This window comes from Hemitrygon akajei, chromosome 8, assembly GCF_048418815.1.
Source record: "Hemitrygon akajei chromosome 8, sHemAka1.3, whole genome shotgun sequence".
Lineage (NCBI taxonomy): Eukaryota > Metazoa > Chordata > Chondrichthyes > Myliobatiformes > Dasyatidae > Hemitrygon > Hemitrygon akajei.
This window is the reverse complement of record NC_133131.1, coordinates 46,000,294-46,025,167: the sequence shown is the minus strand read 5'-3', so window position 1 is coordinate 46,025,167 and position 24,874 is coordinate 46,000,294. Positions and strand designations below refer to the sequence as shown.

Sequence of the window (24,874 nt, the reverse complement as noted above, 5' to 3'; positions counted from 1 at the left end):
TTTCAAGGGTTCCTCCAGGGCAAAAAGGTTGAGAAAGACTGCTGTAGATTGTGTTCAGTGTTGTGGTAAGTGAAGTTGTCTGTTCTGGTTCAGAAGCCTGATAGTTGAAGGGTAATAACTGTTTCTGAACGGTAGTATTGGACCTAAGGCTCCTGTACTTCCTTCCTGAAGTTAACAGCAAGAAGACTCTGGGCTGGATGGTGAAGGTCTTTGATGATGGATGTTGCCTTTTTGTGGCAGCACTCTTTGTAGATGAACTCAATGGTGTGGAGGACATCTCCTGCGTTGAACTGGGCTGTGTCCGTCACTTTTTTTAGGAATTTCCATTCTAGGGCATTTGTGTTTCCATACCAGGCTATGATGCAAAGAAACAGGATACTCCCCACTGTGCATCTAGAGAAGTTTGTCAAAGTTTTAGATGACATGCCGAATCTGTGCAAACTTCTAAGAAAGTAGAGATACTGCCTTCTTTGAAATGTTACTTATGTGCAAATGAATCCTTGAACAGAGTCCAGTCCACTGACTTGAAGCAATCCTGCAGACACTTCTCTGTCTCCTATGACCACCTCTTTGTTGTCCTAATCTCTGGTGCCTTGTTCTTTAGCATCCGCTTGTACGCACATAGAACAAGTGGGAGGACCAGCAACCTTGTTCTGGTCAGAGTTCAGAAAACATTAAAAATGAAACAATAGACAGTGTTTGTTTTTGCAGAATGGATTATGTTAATGAGTGTACAGTGTGGAAACGTGGAGGGAAATTATTTAATGCAAATGGTCAAAAAGGAATAAGGTATATTGAAGAAGATACTATTGCAATTATTTGGCAAAAGAATAGGAAGTGGACTAATTGGATAGCAGGCCCAAACATAAAAAGAAGGTTCATCATATAACGAGTTCCTACACCATGTAATCTCTCGATCCTAAATATACCAGCACATTATAGAAACGTACACATAAGAGGGAAAAAAGCTACACTAGCATTGTGTAAACCAGTGAAGACTGAAAGCTCCAGAATATGTGAGAAATAAGCGGAAATGAGCAGAAATTTTTAAAATGTTTTGAAAACTTAAGATGTTGGAAATCTTAAAAAAATACAGAATATTCACAGAAGGTTAATAAAAAGTAGTACATACTTATAAATTACTATAAATTGTACATTTGGACGGATATGTAACGTAAAGATTTTTACTCCTCATGTATATTAAGGATGTAAGTAATAAAAGTCAATTCAAAATTCAATTCAGGTTATGTGGCATCTATAGATTCAGAGGCAAACAATTCTGAGTCTCTTTGCAGATGCTAAATGATCTACTGAGCATTTCCAGCATTTTCTGTTTTTAATCTCAGAAATATGTTTTGAAAAGTAATAATCCGGCTGAAAGTTGAACAAAATCAGATTTGGCACCTCGGGGGTAAAAACAGTATTTGGGTCTAGCAGTAGGCGGGTGTGTAACTGCGGCCCGTTACCATGGTGACGCGCAGGCGCTCTGTGCACCGCACGTCACTGTGGGCCGCGGCGCCGCTAGGTTTGAGGCCGAGTTAGGAAATGTCGCTGGGAAACTTGTGTTTGTCTCATCGGAAGAGTTAAGGATCCGCGTCCTTCTTTGTAGCCAGGCCTGTCATTCCAGGACACCTACTCTCGGGGCTGCTATGGCTGTGAGGAGGCAGCAGGAGCTGCTGGACGGCAACCGCACCGACCCGCCCAGCTTGGTGCGCACGGTGAAGTCGCTCATACCCGTGTTGCCTTGTTCTACCTTTTCCACCGCCCTGCTCGGTTGGATTCTGTTCTATCTCACCTGCAGATACAGGTTACTAGGCGAGCAGACCTTTACTCTAGGCAACTTCCAGAGCCGTTTACAAGGTAAGTGCGGCAACCGGCACCTGAGTGGTGTAATAACCAAGGCAGTTCTGATTCCCTGAGTAGCTGGGTAATGTGATGACCAAGGCAATAACAGTGATGCTAGGCAGCTGGGTGGTCTGATTCCCTGGGCAGTGGGCCTGGGTAACTGTGTAGTGTGATGATAGAACCAGTAGTATTACTATAATTCTTTCAGGCATGTTATTCAATGGGTAGTTACATTGCTTGATAAGGGGTCTGTACTATTTACTGAAGAGACTTTCCAGCTACCATCCTTTTTGTGTGGAAATGCTTCTTAACTACACTCCGTCCAGCCCCAAACCCACCTTTTTATTCGGGCATCTTTCCCCTTCTCAGTCCTGAAGAAAGGTCTCTGCCCAAAACGTCGACTGTTCGCTCTTTTATATGGATGCTGCTTGACCTGAGTTCCTCCCGCATTTTGTGTGTGTTGCTATGGACAACATCGGCAGACTTTGTTGTGTTTGTGACTCACTACACTCGTTTAAAAGGCCTGGCTTCAATATTTGAACCACATTTCCAATCCAGTTTTCAGCTAAAAGAAGGGGTTTCCCTCAATACTATCAGCTCTCACTTATAACAGAAGAAAATATCAGTGGGCCACTTGGCCCTCAAGCTTGCTCCAGCATTCAGTGTTATCATGACTGATCAGCTCCAGATTTATGTTCTTATGTTCATTCGCTGTAGCCCTCAGCTCCCTGATCTTACAAAATTTATCCACTTCCTCTTTAAATATCCACTTGGATCTAATCCTCTGTGGTAGCGAATTCCAGACATTCCTCTGCATCCTCTGCAAGAAGATAAATTAATAAGATCAAAGGAAGTTAATTACAGAACCGATTTATGGTTTTTGTAGTCTCTCATCAAAATTTAAGCCACGTTATCCTGGTGAATCCTGCCTGCTCTCCAAGACTAAAGTATTCTGAAGCGTGGCCAATAGAACTGAAAGCAGTTTGTGCCAGGAATGCACAACCACAGCATGACCTCTAACATTTGTTATTGTAGGTTTTTAGATTAAAGGGCAACATTTCATGGAAGTTTTGATTACTTTCTGTGCACAGACCTCTTGCAGTGGATGACCAGGACATCTAAGTGCCTTGTTGTGCTCTTAGTGCTCCATCACGCCTGCTGGTCTGCCTTCTTGACCGTTGGGCTATTAATTGGTCTCTTCCGCTCAATCCACCATGGCCAGACTTCACACACTGGGACAGGCAGATCCCCTACCTCACTGAGGGTCAAAGACGTTGGAGGAACAACACCTTATATGCCTCCTTAACAGCCTCCAACCTGATGGCATGAACATTGACTTCTCTAACTTCCGTTAATGCCCCTCCTCCCCTTCTTACCCCATCCCTGACATATTTAGTTGTTTGCCTGTTCTCCATCTCCCTCTGGAGCTTCCCCCCCACCTTTCTTTCTCCCGAGGCCTCCCGTCCCATGATCCTTTCCCTTCTCCAGCTCTGTATCACTTTCACCAATCACCTTTCCAGCTCTTAGCTTCATCCCACCCCCTCTGGTCTTCCCTATCATTTCGCATTTCCCCCTCCCCCCACTACTTTCAAATCTCTTACTATCTTTCCTTTCGGTTAGTCCTGACGAAGGGTCTCGGCCCGAAACGTCGACAGCGCTTCTCCCTATAGATGCTGCCTGGCCTGCTGTGTTCCACCAGCATTTTGTGTGTGTTGTTGTTTGAATTTCCAGCATCTGCAGATTTCCTCGTGTTTGCTCGTATCGGCTACCCTGACTTAGGGTGGCTCGTCTGCCGAGACGGTTTACTGGGATGTGGCCACAGTACGTGCTACAGCTACTTGGAGCCACAGGTGAGAGCTGAGCACCAGGTGGGGACCAAAGGTGGACGAGCTGTCCTATAAAAAGGGCACGGCAGGCCCTCCCACCAGAGGTGCTACCCCTCCCTAGATACCCCATACACTCCACCCCTTGCTAATTAATGTACTTTTTCATTCCCACTTGCATTGTCCTGCCACTCAGCTTGGTTTTGTATGAAGTTAATAATTTATAAAAGCATTTATTGTCCATCACTTGCTGTCCTTGAATTTTAGGGGAGGAATTCATACTGGTGGCTCTTCAGTCAAGTAAGGCAGACCAGGTGAAAATAGTAGCTTAGGTAAAGGACATTAGTGAACCAGCTTGTGGTTTTATGGCAGTCCAACAGTTTTATTGTTAACATTACTCAAGTATCTTATTTACTTTCCTATTTTTATTTTATTTATTACTTGAATTTAAATTCTTCTGACTCAAGCACAGAAATTTGGCTGCAAAATAAGAATATCTTACCTTTTAAGAATTTGTCTTAAGTTCTGAGAAATCTAATTCGGCCTTCAATTTATCACATGGGCCTTTATCAAAATCCCTCTTGAAGTCCATAAAAATAGTATTTATGGGTATTCCTCACCTGAATGCCCCAGTGTTCATTTCCAAATTGAAGGTTTATGTGAAGTAATTGCTCTTGTTTGGGAATGTAGAGAAAATGGAAGTATTTATTACCATCAACTGTTGTGTAAATTATTTTGTGTGCATATGCTAATGTTGTGTTTTTTTAATTATAGTGTACAAAGTGCTCAGTTATGTGTTCATCCACAGAAGTATGAGTGCACTAGTGTGCAATATTCTCATGCTGTGGTATTTTGGTGGTGCCATGGAGAAGGACATCGGAACTGTAAAATTTGCCTACCTCACACTCCTACTTACAATACTTTCTGGGATTAACTATGTCATTATTGGTTCAATATTTTTTGGACTGGAAAATCTAAAAGAAATTCAAGGATTCACTGTAGTCGTGTTTGCCTTTGCGGGGATGTCTGTAGTTCTGTCCCCTATGAAATCTGTTGTGTTTATAACTACAATCAAGGTGATTTATCTCCCATTCGTTTTACTTATCCTTTCGCTTTTTATACCGGAGTCATCGATCTTGGGTAACATTTGTGGAATTGCAGCAGGAGTTGCTTGTATCCTTTATTTTCTCCAAAGCTTTGAAAAGTTGACCTTAAAATTGGTTCTAATATAGAATTTTGGTAAAATTATGTGTTTTTAATGTTTACTTTTAGAGTTGTCATGAAAATCCTAGCTAACTATAAAGTTAAAAAAAATTGCATGTTTCTGATTTGATAAACAGTGGAAAGCTGAAATGAAGATGGAGACTTATAGTGAAATGTTTGAGTTATTTATAACCATGCTGTACTTAGTATTATCATTGTGCATTGAAACTTTGTCATTATTGCAGCTCAATTTACTGCTCGGAAGTACCTTTCATGCCTGATCTTATGTTTTTGTCCCCCTGACACTAAATTAGTTATCTTTCAGCAACCTTCTCACTTCTAGTTCCCAAATGATGTTTAATATTATTTTTTCAGGTGTCTTGATACCTTTTTTGAAAGTTTCACATTGATTCATGACACTGTTAAATTTCTCTTTGTTTTATTAAACTGCTTCCTATGAAATCAAGATCAGCAATAGAATCATCATTCATTTGCTGTTTGCTGTGTTGTATGAATTAGGCGTTTGTGGTCTTTCCATGCCCACGATTGTTCTTGGCAAATTTTTCTACAGAACTGGTTTGCCATTGCTTCCTGGGCAGTGTCTTCACTAGACGGGTGAACCCAGCCATTGTCAATACTTTTAAGAGATTTTCTCCAGTTTTTTTTTGCTCCAGTCTTGATGAAGGGTCTTGGCCCGAAATGTCAACTGTACTGTTTTCCATAGATACTGCCTGGCCTGCTGAGTTCCTCCAGCGTTTTGTGTGTGTTGCTTTTAAGAAATGTCTGCCTGGTGTCAGTGGTCACATAACCAGGACTTGTGATGTGCACCAGCTGCTCTTACAACCATCCACCACTTGCTACTGTTGCTTCATGTGACCCTGATTGTGGGGGGGGGGGGGGGGTAAGCGGATGCTACATCTTTCCCAAGAGTGAATTGCAGTATAGCTGAAGGAAGGAGCACCTTGCACCTTCTTTGGTAGAGACATATCTCCACCCTTCCACCCAAACATAGGTTGGTAAATGGGCTATGGCAAAGTTAATCTGTCCTGCTAACTTTAAGGACCTGTGAAGTGACTCTTCAAGATCCTTTGCTCCTTCAAGCCATTCAGTAGCCATACATTGCATATCTATTCCTTTACTTTGTTTTACTTTCTCAGGTTAATTATTTCACTCTTCTCTGGATGAGCTTACATTTGCTTAATTTCAGACCAACAGTTCATGGTATGTAAAGCTCCCATCCTGGCTGTCAACCATTGGGCCAACTTTTGTATCATCTGCAAAGTTTTTTATCATGTTCCCTACATTTGCATCAAAATCAATGTTATAACAAATAAGCAATCAAGTACTAGGCCTATGGGAACAATCTTTTTAATAATAATAATCACCTGTAGCCATGACCCTTTGCTTCCTACAGCTTAGACAGTTTTGGATCCATTTTACCACTTCCCTTTAGATATCTTGATCTTCGATATTTTTTGACTGTCTTGTCATGTGGGACCTTGTCAGAAATTGTGCTATGATCATTGTAGGTTTCACAAAATTCATTGCCCTGATCAAAAGTCTTCATTATAATCCTCAAAAATGCACTCGTTAGTTGTTTGTTGTTGATCCTTAATAAATTCATGCTGTTCCTGATTAATCTTTTCCTTTTTTTAAACAAAGCTTTAAATTGTATCTTAGATTCCGATAATTTAGCCACTGCTGAAGTTGAATTAACTGGCCTGAATTGTTTAATCCATTTGTTCATTTTAAACAATGGTATAATATTAACATACTTCATTTTTCTGGCATCACAAGTGGAGGTTTGAAAAGCTAGAGGCCTTTTGTAATTTCTTCTTTCAACAGCTTGGGATATATTTCATTTTGGTTTAACTTTTATCCAGTTTTGAGAATGATAAGCTCTAATGCTTACTCTTTTACAATGTTTATCCCAGTCTATATTTCACATTTGTACTTGTTACAATACCAGCACCATCCTCCTCTTTTGTGAAGAGAGACACACAAGTATTCCTGAAGACCTTTATACATATCTTCTTCCATGCCCAGATCACTTTTAAGGTCCCTCATGTGTCCTATTCTATTTTGCTGATAATGTAATTATAAAACATACTCTTATGCATCACTTTTGTCATGCACTCCCATTTTCCTAATTTTCCTTTATAATTTTACTTCTCCGCATTCTTTCCTCTTTCAGGCTTTCAGCAGTAATGAGTCCTCAGTGATTCATCTAAGCTTCATTTTTTAACCTTGTCATTCAGGGGACTCCATCTTACCTCTGTGGGGGCATGTTACTCAAAACCCTTTTAATTTCTTTCTTAAATGCTTCTCATTGTTCTGAGACTGAATTACCTTAAAGTAGCTGTTCCAGTTTTGCTATCACTTCTCTGTGGGGGAAAATTTGGCCTAATCCCAATTTAGAACCTATTTTCTTACTTTATCTTCATTCTCAGTCCTAACTTTACAAAATTATTGTCACTATCGCAGAAGTGCTCTTCTATTAATGCTCCTTTCACCAGCTCAGCTTCATTCCTTAGAAATAAGTCTGGAATTACTACATACCATTTGTAAATTGTGTCTTTTATCTTTTACACTGACTATATCTCAGTTTATATGAGAGCATTTTAAATCCTTTCATGTTAATTACCTACTGAACTTAATGCATGTCATAAATTTGTCTTCAGCTTTGTTTCCTTATCTCCCTCAGAGTTTTTGGAAATACAGGTACACAGTATGCTCCTAGCAGTGGTGGTTGTCACTTGCTCCTTGATTCAACCTCTAAGGGGAGTAACCCAACCATCATGGAGCCATATATGTGACAGCAGAAATCTACTTCCTAAAGTTTAGACTTAATCCGTCTTTAGACCTTTCTCCCGCAAACCAGTACAGCTGAGTGTCCAGTGATAGGATGGTTTTGGCAGCAGCTGCACTCCCCAGGGGCTCCATCAGAAACAAATACTGATTATCCTCATGAACTTTTCTCAAATATCTGCCACTTTTTAAAAAAACTTTCTGGTAGCTACAGTACTCACTTGTGCTGCAAGCTGTCCATAAAATATTCACCTCTGGATAGACTATATCCGGTCTGCATCCATCAGTTTTTGCTCAGTCAGAGCTTGATCTCCTCAGCTTCTTGCAGCAAAGATTGTCAAGGATACTGAGAGACCCAGGAGCTGTCATGTAGCACAGGGTGTTCATTCTGTGGATCTTGGGTACCCTGCATGTCCCTATTAAATTAACTCCTATTAAAGTACCCCTTTGTGCACCAAATTACCAAAATCTTGCCTTTCGTACTCTCTGTAGTAGCAGTACAGTGTGGAACTGCCTTCTAAGCCCCTTACCAACTCTTATTTGGATGAACTTCAATTGGGATTTTAATGTAATTTTTATGTTCTTTTTACAAATACTTACAAGCTTAATGTTGAAACTATCAAAATAATACTTTCATGTTAGTCTTTACTTCGTCTTTTTGTATAGCTTTGTAGGAATGGTTAACTATTATATGATAAAACAAATTAATTTAAACATCGTGTGTAATCAGAACAATCATATTTGACCTTAATGAAGCCCACTTTGTTAGATGCTTATGGCCGAAAGTATTTTCCATATTTGGATATGCATGAATTGACTGCTGCTTCTTTGGAGAGGTACTTTCCTTTCAACAATCTGAAGAAATTACCAGGGATCACATTTTATTCTGCCTTATGGGAAGTGAGACATGTCGAGACAACAAACAGGTAAATGTCCTTTTGGCTGAAGTTACTTTAGGAAAAATCAAAGTGCTTCTTCCTTTTTCATTTTCATTGCTCCCTCCATGGATATCTTTCCATGTGCTCCAGTAGGTCTTCCTGTAGTCATGAGCAGTCAATGTTGATGTTTTGATTACTGGGCAAGTGTAGGCAGAGTTAATACTGATATTGCCTGATACATTGTGCCTGCACATGATCAAGTGTAGTGTAATGCCCTTCCCCAAGCATTCCGTTCCTGACCATAAGCTGTACTTGGTAAATATGCAGTACAGGTAGGTATCTTTCTGCTCTAAACTGATGTACTGACATGTGCATCAGAGGACTGTCATTAGTGTAGAGATAAAAATATACTTTAAAATTATATTCTCAAAAAATGCTAAGCTTTAAGGGGAGCTATTTAGTGTTGTATTCAAGTTGGAATGTTCACTTAATGTCAAATGTTGTATGGAAAACCATTGGAACAAAGTGCTCTAACCACCCCTTTGGAACATCGCTCCCCATGGCTCCCACTTGAGCTGCTCACTGCTGTGGAAAAAGAAATGTTACATTCAAGGAATCCACTCCACCCCCTTCCAATCTTTTTGAGATAAATTTGCAGAGGGGACATGTTTATGAAGTTTTAGATGTTATCAAATGAAGTAAACTACAGTTAGTCCTGACGAAGGGTCTCGGCCCAAAACGTCGACAGTGCTTCTCCCTATAGATGCTGCCTGGCCTGCTGTGTTCCACCAGCATTCTGTGTGTGTAGCTTTATCTTCCTAATACATTTCCACAATAGTGTTGATCTTCCACAGGGTCTTGTTAATATCATTATTTTACTCAAAATATTTTGAAGATTTGAGTTAATTCATTTTTACTTCTAAATTCCCATTATTTTTTTTGCAGAAGCCAACTTAATACCAGATAGTATTTATTAAAAATTTCGCTGCATGTGGTCTGTCCAATTTGTGATCTGTTTTTTAGCCGTATATTTTCATTATAGCTTTACAGTTTGCATATTTCTTTGCAAGGTATTCTTATTTTCTGGGTAAGGTCACAATGATGGAGGTGCTGTTGGACAGAATTTTAGATGCACCAATCAAATTATTTAATGCCTCTTCATGATCCACCAATTAATGCTTAACAGGAGTTCTCTTTGAAAGCATACTGAGATGCAGGCGGGACTGGTAGCTCCCTACTGTTCACCTATGTGAATAGATTTCAAATCCAAAATTCAATATATGATCAATTTTGATATATACAGTAATTCTTTTTAACATTCTCTCGATAATGTCAATTTTTTGATGAAGCTTTTAAAACAGATGACATATTAACTTTTACACAAAATACTGTGAAAACATAGAAAATGCTGGAAATACGCAGCGTGTTAAAAGCATCTGTGGTTGAGAAAAATAATTAATTTTTTATGACAGTTTTTCTGAACTAGGATTTTCTGTTAAATTTCACATTTCCAGTGCTTTTTGATGTTATGTTGGACCATTTCTTGTTAAATAACTGTTAGAAGGATCTTGACATGAAATGTCAACTGTGCCATTTCCCTCCATACATGCTGCCTGACCCACCAAGTTCCTCCAGTTCCTTTGTGTGTTGTGATCTCTGAATTTAGGTTAAATCCAGTATCTTTTATCCACACTAGTTGGAATTATAGAACTAGCTTTACGCCTTAGATCTTATGGTTCTGTCACACAGTATAATGGAGACATATTGTAAGATGAGGGTGGTTATTCCTAGATAACAAGTTTGCAAAATGCTAACTAAAATGTACCTATGTAAAAGTGACTATCCACACCAATTTATAAAAGGTGCCACCAGAATGTGTCAATTTTTAGTTTCTGTCTCAACTGCTATATTGTTGGGTCCTCCTTTGATTGGACAACAAATGAATGCTTTCATTTTCAAATGCTAAGTTCTTTCAGAACCTGCCTAATGAAAATATTTTGTTTGCAGGTGGTTTGCCAGGTGGGACTGACTGTTGCATAAGTTCAGAGAGAGGATGTCTCATTAATGAATCTGGGATCATTTTGTCTTGGAATCGGATGCACTTTAGATAGCTAAGAACCATGTGAAGCTTATACAGGCCAGATGCTTTCAGTGATGCTCTATGATGAGAACCATCTGTTAAACATTTTCTCTCAGGAAAATTAAAACTTAAGACAATCATCTTATAGTTTTTGTTATTTTAGGTACTTTTAAGGGTCTGCTTTCTAGTTTTTTTTTACATTATATACCTTCCCCATAGTGTTAATTTTTTGGTTAACTTTTACAATATTTGTACGTTTTATAGAAAACAATTTGAATCTAATATGAAACTAGTAAAAACAAATTTGGAAGCCTATTAAGGGGTGATTTGTTCAGAATATTAGAATAAAGAGACCTGTTAGTGTCAAGATGGAGAAACTACGTACTTCTATTCCTTTAGGGAGTAGAGGAATGATGGGTATTGTCACAAACATTAGAACCTGGCCTTTCGGGGTGAGGTTGGAAATGAAATCTACATGCAGACAGTGATGGAAGCTGAAATTCTGTTCAGCAAGGAGTAATTGAATGCATGAATGATTAGTTGACTTCAACAAAATCTACCAATCTCAGGTTTAATCAGTGATACTTGGGATATGTGAAGCTATGCAACATACAAAATGCTGGAGGAACTCAGCAGGCCAGGCAGCACCTATGGAAAAAAGTAAAATTGCTATTTTGGGCCAAGACCCTTCAACAGGGTTGGAGAAAAAAAATGAGTAGATTTAAAAGGTGGTGGTAGGGAAGAGAGAAACACAAGGTAATGGGTGAAACATGGAGGAGGCAGGATGAAGTAACGAGCTGGGAAAATTGATTGGTGAAAGAGATACAGGGCCGAAGAATGCGGAATCTGATTTGAGAGGACAGAAAACCATGGAAGAAAGAAAAGTTTGAGAAATTATTGTTCATGCCATCAGATTGGAGGTTACACAGACAGAATATAAGATGTTCCTCCAACCTGAGTGTGGCCTCATCGCAACAGTAGAGGAGGCCATGGATTGACATATGGGAAGGGGAAGTGGAATTAAAATGGGTGGCCAGTGGGAAATCCTGCTTCTTCTGGTGGATAGAGCATAGGTACTTGGCGAAGCGGTCTTCCAATCTAGATCAGGTTTCATCAATATACAGGAGGTCACACTGGGAGCACTGGATACAGCATATGACCCCAACAGACTCACAGGTGAAGTGCCGCCTCACCTGGAAAGACTGGAGCTCTGAATGGTAGTGAGGAAGGAGGTGTAGTGGTTGGTGTAGCACTTTTTCTGCTTGCAAGGGTAAGTGCCAGCAGGGAGATAGTGGGGTAGGACGAATGGACTAGGGAGCAATCCCTGCGGAAAGTGGGGGGGGGGGGGGCAGGGAAAGATATGCTTTGTAGTGGGATCCTGTTGAAGATGGTGGAAGTTCCGGAGAATTATTTCCTGGATGCAGAGCCTGGTGGGGTGGTAAGTGAGGACAAAAGGAACCATATCTGTGGTAGGGTGGCAGAAGGATGGGGGTAAGAGCAGATGTGCGTGAAATGGAAGAGAGTTGGTTGAGGGCAGCATTGATGGTGGAGGAGGGGAAGCCCCTTTTAAATAAAGGAGGACATTTCCTTCGTTCTGGAATGAAAAGCCTCAACCTGAGAACGGATGCGGTGGTGACAGAAGAAATGAGAGAAGGGAATGGCGTTTTTACAAGTAACTTGGTGGGAAGAGTTATTTCTGATTCTAACCTCACTGAGTGCGAAAAATACACCTCTTAAAATATATCTTCTAAATCTCTTGTACTTTACCTAAATCTGTGCCCTCATGTTTCAGATACCTCTGAAGTGAGGAAATGTTTACAACTATCTGCTCTATCTATGCCCATCTAATTTTGTGTACCTCTATCACATCAGCCTCCTCCACCTGTAGAGAAAATACCCAACCAATTCACTCTAACTAGCCCTATAATCAGGACATGGTCTGGTGAATCATCTTTGAAACATCTGCAGTGCAATAATGTCCTACCTTTATTGAAGTGATCAGAGCAGTACCCAATACTCATTATTGTCTTTATAATGAACATTAACTAAAATTATGCCATAGCTTCCTGTTCTTGTATTCTTTGCTCTGATTAACGAAAACAAATAGCTCTTATGCCTTCATCCCTGAACTTGCAGCAGATGGTGATGGTGTAGTTGAACAGATGAACAGGTTCAGAGGGTCTGAATGACCTTTACTTAGACCTTTCTTCTCCGGTTACTTAGTGTGCTTTCGTACTGTTTACATTATTTCTTGATCGCCTTTGAGTTAGCTAATCGTAATCTAAACTGTAGTTTCATGAGTGATTAACTACTTAGGCTGGAAGGAATTGGGGAGAAAGGATCTAGACACTGTACCTACCCTTGATTCTTGTTAAAATGACAATTTGGTTGAAGCACTGACGAGTTTGTTTTTGAAGAAGTGTTTCAGTACTTTACAGGCAATAATCACTGAATTCGGTAAAATGAGATGTATCTGAATGGCAGCAAAGTTAAATGCTTGAATAAAGTTGGTTAGAGAGGTGAGGGGAAGGTGTTAGGTAAGAACCAGCTTTGTGTGCTGGCTTTCTCCCCTCTAATAAAGAATACACATCATAGTATGATAGTCTCTGTTTTATTATTTTATACATTATTATTGCTCATTGGTAAATTATTCTGTATATTATTATAAACTTTAGTTAATTTACTGATTATTGCTAAGTACGTTTTTAAAAATTGCTGCTGTAACAAAATAATTCCCACTCGGGATCAATAAAGTAATAATAATTATTAGTAGTAGTCTAGATGAAGCGGGATCAACCCAAAACTTTCACTACCCATTTCTCTACACAACTTCTAGCTGACAGGCTGAATTCTTCTAATAGTTTTTTCTTTGCACACTCCAGGTTGCCTAGAATAGGTATGAGGTGCTTTAAATTGTTGTAATCCATCCTACTGCTAAAGTGGAGCCAGTAGGGATCTTCAGAGTATTAATCTACACTATTAGAGGAGTCTTAGTGTATTTCTGAATCAGAATAGTGTACGACTCACATTCCTTCTTCCACCTCTGTTCCACCAACTTCATTCACCATGCTATTGCTTTTATGTCATCCTGCTCAACAGGCTGCTCTGCATTCTCTTTTTATTGCCTCCACCTGTATTAAATTATTTTGTCTTTCTGCTGATAGAGTATGGAATAATGTGACCACCACACATTCCCTTATTTCTTCTCACCTGTTGTCAGATGTAAAGAGCTTTTCTAGCCTCAAATGTGTTTCTCAGACTCTTTATTTTTAACACAGTGCAGAGCCTGCTGACTCTGCAGTTTCTAACAATGCAAATCCTCTAATCTCAGAATACTTCCTAAATTCTCCCATGTTGCCCCTTTCTCTTATTTTCAATGAGACTTGATATCTGTTTTTTCTAATTGCGTTGTCAACTCCACAAACTTTACATTACTGCCATTTTTATAGTTTTTTTCTTTCAAAACAGCTTTGCCAAAATACTTTTTCCAAAATTTCCCACAATCTCTGCTGGCCCATCCTTTCAGTTTTTCACTATATTAGTTTCAAAGTGCCATCCATATCTCCCCACCAATGTAGCATGTTGAGCATCTGCTCGTTAGTTAAGGCAACCAGGCAACCATCAATGGCCAAGCTGTGCTCATCACTTTTGGCACATTTCTCTGCTTCATTTGTTATTTTGAAAATGGATTTTGTTAAAATTCTGAATGCTGGAAATAGTCAACAGGTTTTGCAGTGTCCATTAAGAAAATACACTTGTTTTCATTTTGGTATAAAGTTATGAAATTTGTTTTATCTTAACAGATAATGCATGACCTGCTAATTCATTGATATTTTAATTCTTATTATTCAAAATCTACCTTTTGACTGTTTATTCATTCCTCCCCAAATCTTTGTTGTGGCTCAGTGACTAATTTTAATTTTGCTTTTATTGAATGTTTGGAACACTTTACCACACAGTATGTAAGTTTGCAGCACAATAGGTGGCAATTAAATCTGCTGACAGCATAAGAATCATCATGCTGAGATGTTCCCAGTGCCTGAAATAAATTAAACCATACTGATTCAGAAAGCTGGATTTTACTTACACACATTGAGTTTATTTTCACCTTCAGAGTAGTTGCTCCATTACTGTATTGCTTTTGAGATGCTTCAGAATGTGATGAGGCTGTGGAGTACACTCCATAATTGCAATTTCTGATCTAGCTTTTTTTTGTCTAAGTGTAGACAACAGAAGAATAACGACTAACAGTTGTATTTCTGAATCCTATTTATACATTGTGGATGCACCTTATGAAGATCCTACCATCCTATATCTGCTTTAACATCAATGGAGAGTCAATTGTTTGTTATTTTTTATGAAACCTACATTGATCCCCCATATGAGAAGCTGGTAGTCTGCAAAATGGGGCCTAATAATGTTCAGTCAGTTCTTTCATAGAAGTGGGAGAATGAATGAATTGTCACCAAGTTGTCAGAAGATAGAACAGTTTAGCATAGGACAGGCCATTTGACATGATGTACTGTATTACTTATGACTCCTAAGTAATCCCTCTTCCCCACACATTGACTACCTTTACTGCATATTAATGTGCATTTCCATATGATTGTTTTAAATATGCTGTTTGGCTCTACCATCAACCCTAACAATGCATCCCTCTGCACTCTGCATTTAAAAAAGGAACAACTTCCCACGCGTCTCCTTTGTACTTCCTCCTCTCACCTTAAATACATGCCCTCTAGTTCTAGACATTTCAGTGTTTGGGGAAAAAAAGTACAAATTGTCTACTCTGTCTATGTCTCACATTTTCGAAATGAGGCATGGTAGTGTACTGTTTAGTGTAAGATTGGAGTTTAATTCCTGCACTGTCTTAAAGAGTTTGAATACTTTCCCTGTGACCATGTAGGTTTCCTCCGGGTGCTCCAGTTTCCTCCCACACTCCAAAAAACCTGTAACAGTTAGGGTTAGTAAGTTGTGTGCATACTGCATTGGTGCTGAGAGCATGGTGACACTTGCAGGCTGTTCCCAGTATAGCCTCAGACTGTGTTGGCCATTGATGCAAACAATGCATTTCACTGTATATTTAGATGTGCATGTGACAAATCAAAATTTTCAAACTTCTGTCAAATCTCCACTCAGCCTCTGCTGCTTTAGAGAACCCCCCCCCCCCCAAATTTTTCCAACCTGACTTCATAACATGCATCTTCCAAACATAGCAGCATGCTGGTGAAACTCCTCTGCATTCCCTTCAAAGCTTTCACAGCCTTCCTACAATGAGACGATCAGAAATTAATTCAATACTCTGGTGCCTAATCAAAGTTTTATAAAGCTGTAACCATAAGACAGAGAAGCAGAATTATGCCATTCAGCCCATTGAGTCTGTTCCGCTATTCCTTATGGCTGATTTATTATCCCTTTCAACCCCATTCTCCTGCCTTCTCCCTGTAACCTTTGACGCCCTGATTAATCAAGAACCTGTGAACCTCAGCTTTAAATATACTCAATGACTTGGCCTCCAAGCTATCAGTGGTAATGAATTCCACAGGTTCTCCACCTTCTGGCTAAAGAAATTCTTCTTCAACTCTGTCCTAAAGGGATGTCCTTTATTCTGAGGCTGTGCCCTCTGGTCCTAGACTCACTCACCAATGGAAACATCCTCTCCACATCCACTCTATCTGAGCCTTTCATTATTCAATATAATTCAGTGTGATTTCCCCCCCCCCCTCACCCATTCTTCTAAACTCCAGTGTGTACAAGCATAGAGCCATCAAGTGCTCCCCATACGTTAACCCTTTTATTCCCAGGATCATTTTCATATACCTCCTCTGGACCAGCTTCAATGCCAGCATAACTTTTCTTAGATAATGGGCCCAAAGCTCCTCAGTACTCCAAGTGAGGTCTCACCAGTGCCTTATAAAGCTTCAGCGTCACATCTTCACTCTCATATTCTGGTCCTCTTGAAATGTACACTAAGTCCCTTTGCACCTCTGATTTTAAAAATGTTCTCACTGTTTAGAGTATAGCCTACGCCTTTATTCCTGCTACCAAAGTGCATAATCAAACACTTCCCTGCACTATCTGCCACTTCTTTTCCCATTCTCCTAATCTCTCCAAACCCCTCTGCAGAATCCCTCCTTCCTCAACACTATCATTGTAGCCACAAAGCCCCCAATTCTGTCATGCAGAATTTCATTGACATGAAAAGAAGTGGTCCCAATATTGACCCCTGCAGAACACCACTAGTCACTGGCAGCTAAGTAGAATAGGCCGTGTTAATTCCTACTCTTTACGCCCTGCAAGTCAGCCAATCTTCTATCCATGTTAATATTTATACCATAGGCTCTTATCTTGTTAACCAGCCTCATGTGTAGCACCTGGCCAAAGACCTTCTGAAAGCCAAGTAAACAATGTCCATTGACTTTCCTTTGTTTATCCTGCCTGTTATTTCCTCAAATAATTCTAAAAGATTTGCCAGGCAAGATTTCCTCTTAAGTAAACCAAACTGTATTTGACCTACTTTAACATAAATTTCTGGCTCTTGGGCTCAATGCCTCTAATAATGAAGTTCTCTTTACCACCCTATTAACCCTTGCAGCCACTTTTAGAGAGCCACGTACCTAGACCCTAAGATCTCTTTAAAAATATTGTAAGGATCCTGCCATTAACTGTGTACTGAACCTTTCCATTCAATCATGTCAGTCATCTGAAGTATTTTGTGATTCAGCTGCTGAGAGAAAGTAGGTCTCCTTTAGTGTATATTTTCTCTTCACAACATCACAATGAGGGCGTAATTTCTTTTTGCTTGTAAGAATATGTATAGATAAGTGCACAGAATTGGATCAAGTCTGAGAGAATTCATCGAATTATACAACATGGAAACAGTCCTTTCTGCTCTCACAAGTCCATAACAAACATCCTTTGTTAATCCCATTGTATTCTTCCCATATTCTCCACAAACCCCCCCTTGCCTTCTACCCATTCCAGTTTCTAACACTCATGCACACAAGGGGCAATTTACTGTGGCCAATTGACTTGTCAACTCATGTCTGGGATGTGTGATGAAACTCAAGTACCTGTTCATAGTCACAGGAAAGGCATGCAAACTCCACACAAGCAACACTGGAGGTCACAGTTGAACCACACCAGTGGAATCATGAGGCAGCATCTCTACTGTGCACTTCTGTATGCTGTCTAGAAGTTGTGTGATACTGCCATTGTAATGTAGCAGTTAGTGCAATGCTATTACAGCTCAGGGTGGCAGAGTTCAGAGTTCATTTCCAACACTGTCTGTAGTAATTTACATCTGTCCAGTGAACAAATGGGTTTCCTCCAGGTTCTCCGCTTTCTTCCCACATTCCAAAGACATACTGGTTAGTAGGTTTGTTGTTCACTGTAAATTGTCCTGTGGGCTACTGAACTGGGCTGGAAGGGCCACTCGGCACTGAATCTCTACATAAATGTATAAATGAGAGTTATGTAATGTTTTGTTCCCCATTGCTCAGTACTGTATTCTGTCCTTGTCACGTAGGACCTTAAGTTCACATTTATGGGTAGAAAATTTGCAAAATTTACCTCAGGATAATTGCTACCTTGTCAATAATGGTGAAATTGTTGGACCTCTTCTAGAAGACAGTACAAGTCCAATGTGACCCTTTGTGCAGATAGCTTCTGTTTTGGATGGAAGTTCAATGTGTAGAAAAATAGTGTTGCATGCAGATGTAGTATTTCTGAGCTGTACATGTACATGGGCAGATATGAATTCTGAGGCTAGTTAAATCAGATGTGGGTCTGCCATGTCATAATTGGCTACATTTTGAGACATCTGCAAGCAATTTGCTTTTGTTTATTAATATTGCATGTTTTGTAAAAAATACTAGCTGTCTGGGGAGAGAGAAAATCTGTAGATGCTGAAAATCTGAGCAACACAAAATGTCATCCTGAAACGTCAACTTTCATGTAGATGCTGTCTGGCCTGCTGAGTTCCTCCAGCATTTTGTATGCATTGTTTGTGTGGGGAAAGAACTGTTTTTAAAAGAATATTTAGTCTCCTGAATGAGTTTGGAAAATCCCTACGGTTTTGGGAAAAGCAACGTGACCTGCTGGACATGCAAAATAGAGAAGAGTCTAAAAGCTGCCACTTTGTTTCTGACTGGTCCTTGTGTATCATCTTGGAAACTGTTCATGGTGCTGCAACGTGATGCTCGATTATGCTAAATGAGGCCAATTTTTTTAACCTTCCAGTCTCCTCACTGAGCTGTGGCTTTGTGGAGGTTTGACATTGCTCTACCCAAGTTAGCATCATTGATGTAAAAGAATTGGGTCTATTGAATGTTGTTGTGACAGGTATATTGGACAAGAAACTGCTTGGTACTCAATGGCCACGATTTTAGCAGAGGTGAGACCCTTCCCAACATTATGCATTGTGATGTATGTTTTTATCCTCCAAATTATTCAGTTTTGTTTATTTTAAAATAATATGCCAGTGTGAGTGATCTCACTTACACATGGACCTTTTAAATTATTACTGTTATGCTTTCGTTGTGCTTTCAAGAACCACCTCCCAAGTAGAGAGATTTTCTAGCATCTTCTGCATAGCCCATTTTCATTCTTTTAAAGACTGGCATATCTGAATCAATCTTGACTTAAAGCTTAATTTCTGTATGAAATTGAAGTTCAAAAATTAATACTAAGTAGAGGCAGACCTTTTACAGGGAAACTGAAGTTTTCCAAAACTAAATCAACAAAGTAAATTGTGAAAAGGCAAAAGTACACAAGGGGAATTTTCATACTATTTGCAAATCTAATTTGTTAATATGTATAATGGTCTAATCCATAGGCTTGTTTAGTTTCGAAAGATGCCTGAAGTGAAAAGAGAACAAATGCAAAATCAGTATGGATCTAGTGCATTTGTTTTCTTTTCACTGTTTTCTAAGAAAGCAGAACATTGATACTTTGAAGAAACTTTTGAAGACCTTTGTCATTCTTTTTTGCCAGATTATAAAAATTACAGTTCAGGCTTCATTTCTATGAGCATTTACAAGATATGTACATGTCAGATAGATCTGTTGTTCTGTTGTTTCCCTTTTACTTGTCAGGGATGTTTGGAAGACAAAATAGGTGAGCTTTTAAACATTTTGTGGTGCAATGATATTGTTCTGAAATATATTTTGATAAAAAATATGGAAGTAGGTATATATGTGAGATATACAAGTGGCTGTGGAGGCCAAGTCATTAAGTGTATTTAAGCAGAGGTTGGTAGATTCTTGATTAGTCAAGGCATGAAGGGATACGAAGAGAAGGAACAAGATTGAAGTTGAGAGCGAAATGGAACAGCCATGATGAAATGGCAGAGCAAACTCAATGGGCTAAATAGCCTAATTTTGCCCCTATATCTTATGGTCTTACAAACCAAAGCAGGACTGAAATTGCAACAGTTTTAGCAGTAAGAGAAAATAGTACAAAACTGAATGCAAGCTACAAAACAAGTTTGTGGTAATGATCAAAGACACCTTCTGGATGTGGTTTAAAGTTCAGATGAAATGAGGAGCTAACAATGGAGTCTTTATCAAACCTGCAGTACGGTTGAGCAAGATTTCAGAAGTATGCTACCCATTCCTAATAGCTGTACTTGTGCTGATAGTTTTACTTGTTCATTCAAGAACTTTTTAAGCTCCTTTTAAAATTCTACAACACTATTAAGCATTGTTTGGCTTCAAAGTAGCTTGGCTGTGAGATGGAATTGAACAAATATTGAGAAGGGAGAAAAGCAGAACTGGGACTGGAAAGTAGAAAATTAGGTTTGAAAGCTAAGGAAAAATGATTAGTAAGCATGGAATCCAGCCATACTTAAAGGTATATATCTAAATGCATAGTAATAAGCCATTCCTGTTGAGAACACTGATGGACACATGGAAATGTATTTCAGCTAATACTCAAGGGTGGTTTAAAGACAGCCAGGATGAAAGGTTAGTGTTGGTGTTTACAGCATTTTGGATAAGATTGAGTTGAGATTAAAAAGTATACAGTTACAACTCTGGGAACTGATGATATGTTACAAGATCGTCAAGTGGCATTGTATGGTTTGAACTAAAGAAGGAAAAGGGGCAGCCACATTGTTCATTATACACCATAGATATTCAAATAATCAGGCAGGTACAAAATTATATTGTCGGTAAATGTGTGGGAAGTCGAAAGCACAAAGGCATTAACACTGGAAGATTTTACTTGCTGTTAAAAGGGATACAGTCAGTGTAAAAGGTAAGAAAGGCACAAAGTTCCAAAAACTGAATTCTGGAGAATAGCAGGTGTGCAATAGGCCCACCACAAAAGATGGAAGTGGTGTTGGAATTAATTTTTGGTATTAAGGTTGGACTGGAAACTAAAAGTACATCATTGTCAGAGCTGTGGATGGCATGAGGTGGATTAAACTTGGTAAAAGAGGAAGTACTAAGGGAGTACTGGAATGCGAGTAGATCAGGTGAAGTTTATCCTAAGCTATTAAGCCTGGAATGAAAGTGTTAACCACTTTTTTTTTTGGAGCCAGTTGAGCTGGTGATAACAGAAGACTGTGAGCATAGTGTCATTGACTAAAAAGGGAGGAAAGAGTAAAAAGGTGACCTTACAGTAAAGTTAATATAATTTTGGCAATAGGCATATTATTAACTTTACTGTAAGGTCACCTTTATACTCCTTCCTCCCTTTTTAGTCAAACTGCCCAGGCCCCGAGGCAGCAAAGCAGCCACAAACCATGATGCTTTTTCCACCGTGCTTCAGTTAGGATGAGGTTTTGGTGTTGGTGTGCAGTGCCCTATTTGTCCAAACATTATGGTGTGTACACCAAAAAGTTCAACTTTTGTCTCATCTGTCCACAGAACATTGTCCCAGAAGAATTGTCACTCATCCAGGTGGTCTTTTGCAAACTTGAGATGTGCAGCAATGTTTTTTATTTGCAGAGCAGTGGCTTCCTTCAGGGTGCCCTTCCGTGAATGCCATTTTTTGGTCAGTGTTTTTCTTGTGGATGCATGAACAGAGACTTCAGAAAGTTCTAGAGATTTCTGCAGGTCTTTTTCTGTTACCCTTGGGCTCTTTTTCACCTCGTTCATCAGCATTGCATGTTGTGCTCTTGGTGTGATCTTTGCCGAACATTCACTCCTAGGGAGAGTAGCAATGGTACTGAATTTCCTCCATTTGTAGACAATTTCTCTTGCTGTGGACTGATGAACACTAAGATCTTTAGAAATGCTTTTATAGCCTTTTCCAGCTTCATGCCTCTCTGCAGTTTTTCTAAGGTCCTCTGAAAGTTGTTTTTATCGAGGTATGGTGTACATAATCAGATCTTTCTTGAGAAAAGTAGGCTCTGTCAGTAATCTGACTTTGTGTGTCGTTGTTGATTGGAACATTGGACTCCAAATAGCTTTTGTAGAAGGCATTACCCCAGAGGTTCACAAACTGTTTTGAACCTAGACTGTGATTGTTTAAATGGTGTACTCAGTATTGACGAGAAGTACAGTTGTTTGTGTTATTAGTTTAGGCAGATTGTGTTTGTCTATTATTGTAATTTAGATGAAGATCAGAACACATTTTATGAGTAATTAATGCAGTAAACCAGGCAATTGCAAAGTATTTGCAAATTTTTTCTTATAACTCTATACTGTATATTAATAACTTAGACTTGAATGTTGGGGAAGTGATTTGAAAAAACAATTTGCAATTCAACAAAAAGTCAGTTGTGTGGGTAATAGGAGAGTTTCAGATCGCAGGTAGGTGTAGATGATTGGTTAAACAGAAAGGTGATACATAAATGAAAATAATCTGGAGATGTCTGAAGTAATGCATTTGAAGACATTCAATGAGGCAAGGGAGTACTTAGTAAGTGTCAATTTATGGCATGATATTGATGAAGAAAAATGTTAATAGTGTATATTCACAGATCTTTAAATTGTCAATAACATGTTCTAAAGGGCATATGAATGCTTATCTTTATTTGTGAAGACACAAATATAGAAGGCAGGGGGATATTATTAGAAGTATGTAGCTCACCCAGTAGCCTACAGCTTGAGATCTGTTTGAAGACATTACAGAAAAAGATGTGTTTGTACTGGAGAGAGTATAGACAGATTTACAGGGGCATAGTTCCAATTTGCAAGAATTGGCAATGAGAAAAGCAGAGAAATGTAAAGTTTTCTTTGTAGTGTGAGAAATTAAGTATATTGTTTAACTAAGCAGGGGTTCCCAACCTGAGGTCCACGGTTAATAGTAAGGGTCTATAGCAGGAAAAAAGGCTGGGAACCCCTGAACCAAGATGTTACGAGTTATGAAGACTTAGTTCAATTGATAGGAAGGATAAGTACAGTTGAACTCCAAGAATCTCAGGATTTTGGTGTAGGACTGTCAAATTTTCCTGACTATTCGATGTTACTCCTATTGATATTTCAACCCACTGCTGATAGACATTAGCATAATAAGTCTTCCATTGAACCCAGTGGGTTTAAGTGGAGTGTAGAAAGCAGGGCCAGTTTCATTTAAAGGGAGCATAGGAAATGGGAATCTGGTGATTTTTAAAAGGAGTGTAGGAAAACACAGCATTTGGATTTCAGAACATTTGGCAAGTAGATTATCAGATATTTATGGTAAGTAGAAGTATTAAACATGAATTGAGAAAATAAAAATTCTTGACTAAAACCGTTATAGAGGTCATCATTCTGTTCACATTATCATAATGTCACAACATCACAGAAGGAAACCAATCAGCCTATCAACCCATTGAGTCCATGCTGGCTCTCTTTATAGTAGTCCAGTCCTCTAATTCCCCTGCTAATTTTTTTTTTCAGAGCCATAAGTTAATTTCCTTCTGGTCTCTTATCCAACTTCTTTTAAGCCATTCTTCATTCCTACTTCTACTATCCTTATAATACCAATTAGTATGGAAATCCAAAAGGATAGTTGGATTGCCATTGGATCAAGGGATAGAAAGCTAAGAGTGGGACAGACATGTGATGAACAGAATGAGCCTGATGAATTGGATAAAGTCATCTGAGAGATCAGTTTGGAATATGTAATCTGAAGGTAATTATATAAGGCTAGGCTATGTATTTTTGAGGTACAGTTCATTTTACACAAAATGAAACAGGAAATTTTTCCCTAAAAGATCTTTGAAGCTAGGTGAATTGAAACTTTTAAAACTTTAGATTTTAAGAGTGTTTTTCTAGGGAGGGAACCACAACAGTTAAGTTGTGAAGGGCCACATTCTAATTGAATGACGGAAGAAGCTCAAGGGTCATATTTATTCATGTTGCTTTATTTGTAGAAGAAAACTTGTGAAAAGAACACATATGAAGAGTGTTGGGAAACAGAACAAAATACTGGAGATACTAAATTAGAAGCAAAACCAGAAAGTGCTAGCAGCTCTTGACTTGTGTGGGAGTGAAACATCATTTATGTTTCAGATTGCCCATCCATCATTGCTTTCATTACACACAGCTGCTCTGCTGAGCATTTCCAGCATTTTCTGTTTTTGTTATGAGGGTTCTGGGAAGTAGCTCAAGTTATAAAATGTACTTCAGCCACCTTCTGTCATCACAATTGGCCAAACAACCATAGAAATCAGACGCCTTCTACAGCTGCTTTGTTTTTTTTATTCTACTATAACATTTTTTTTTAGTATGTTGTGTCTGGCACAAGTGGACTGTTGTTGGTAAGCATGTAATTAGCTTATCAGTCTGATTGGAATAGGACATACTCTGAAACCCCAGCAACTGCCTCAGTGTAAATGGAAAATGCTTAAACCTGCTCAGTAATCTTGGCAATTCTTCAGCTGAGCTTTGTCATTACGTTCTATGGTTCTGAATACAGAACATGATTTTATTAATTTTTAAATTCAACTGTATTTATGAAAATTATCTACTAGGAAGTACAAACCACATAGTACATCATTGCATTCATTGACATCAAATAATACATTTATTGGGCCATGAGGTCACTGCAGATCCTCAGTAGCTACCCAGCGAAATCTGACCATTGATCGGCAGCATCTGGAGCTAGAATAGTACCTCTATTCACTTCAGTGTAGGTGAAGGGAAAAGGGCAATTGCAATATGGATTAGGTATTTTTAAATTCATTGTTTTTAATATTTTATTGAAACTTGAAGAGATTTTAATAAATTTTGACAGAAGCTACATTGATAGTCCTCGATAGCTTTTGCTACTTGCAAAATCACTGGTGCTTGAGAGATCCTGCT

General features: G+C 38.9%; 1 protein-coding gene across 3 annotated transcripts in view; it reads left to right on the top strand.

Annotated features, from left to right (window-relative positions):
• Nucleotides 1-1,485: 1,485 nt before the first annotated feature.
• Nucleotides 1,486-24,874, top strand: part of rhbdd2 (rhomboid domain containing 2) — a 31,076-nt gene continuing 7,687 nt past the window's right edge. Inside the window, exons 1-4 of one of the 3 annotated variants that reach the window (XM_073053785.1) lie at nucleotides 1,486-1,860; nucleotides 4,443-4,841; nucleotides 8,449-8,605; nucleotides 10,565-10,777. In XM_073053785.1, coding sequence (XP_072909886.1) covers nucleotides 1,650-1,860; nucleotides 4,443-4,841; nucleotides 8,449-8,605; nucleotides 10,565-10,586 — 789 coding nt within the window. In that variant the 5' untranslated portion in view covers nucleotides 1,486-1,649 and the 3' untranslated portion in view covers nucleotides 10,587-10,777. Of the gene's footprint in view, nucleotides 1,861-3,576; nucleotides 3,696-4,442; nucleotides 4,842-8,448; nucleotides 8,606-10,564; nucleotides 10,778-24,874 lie in introns of those variants that run through there. The other 2 variants (XM_073053783.1, XM_073053782.1) reach the window with 2 other exon arrangements.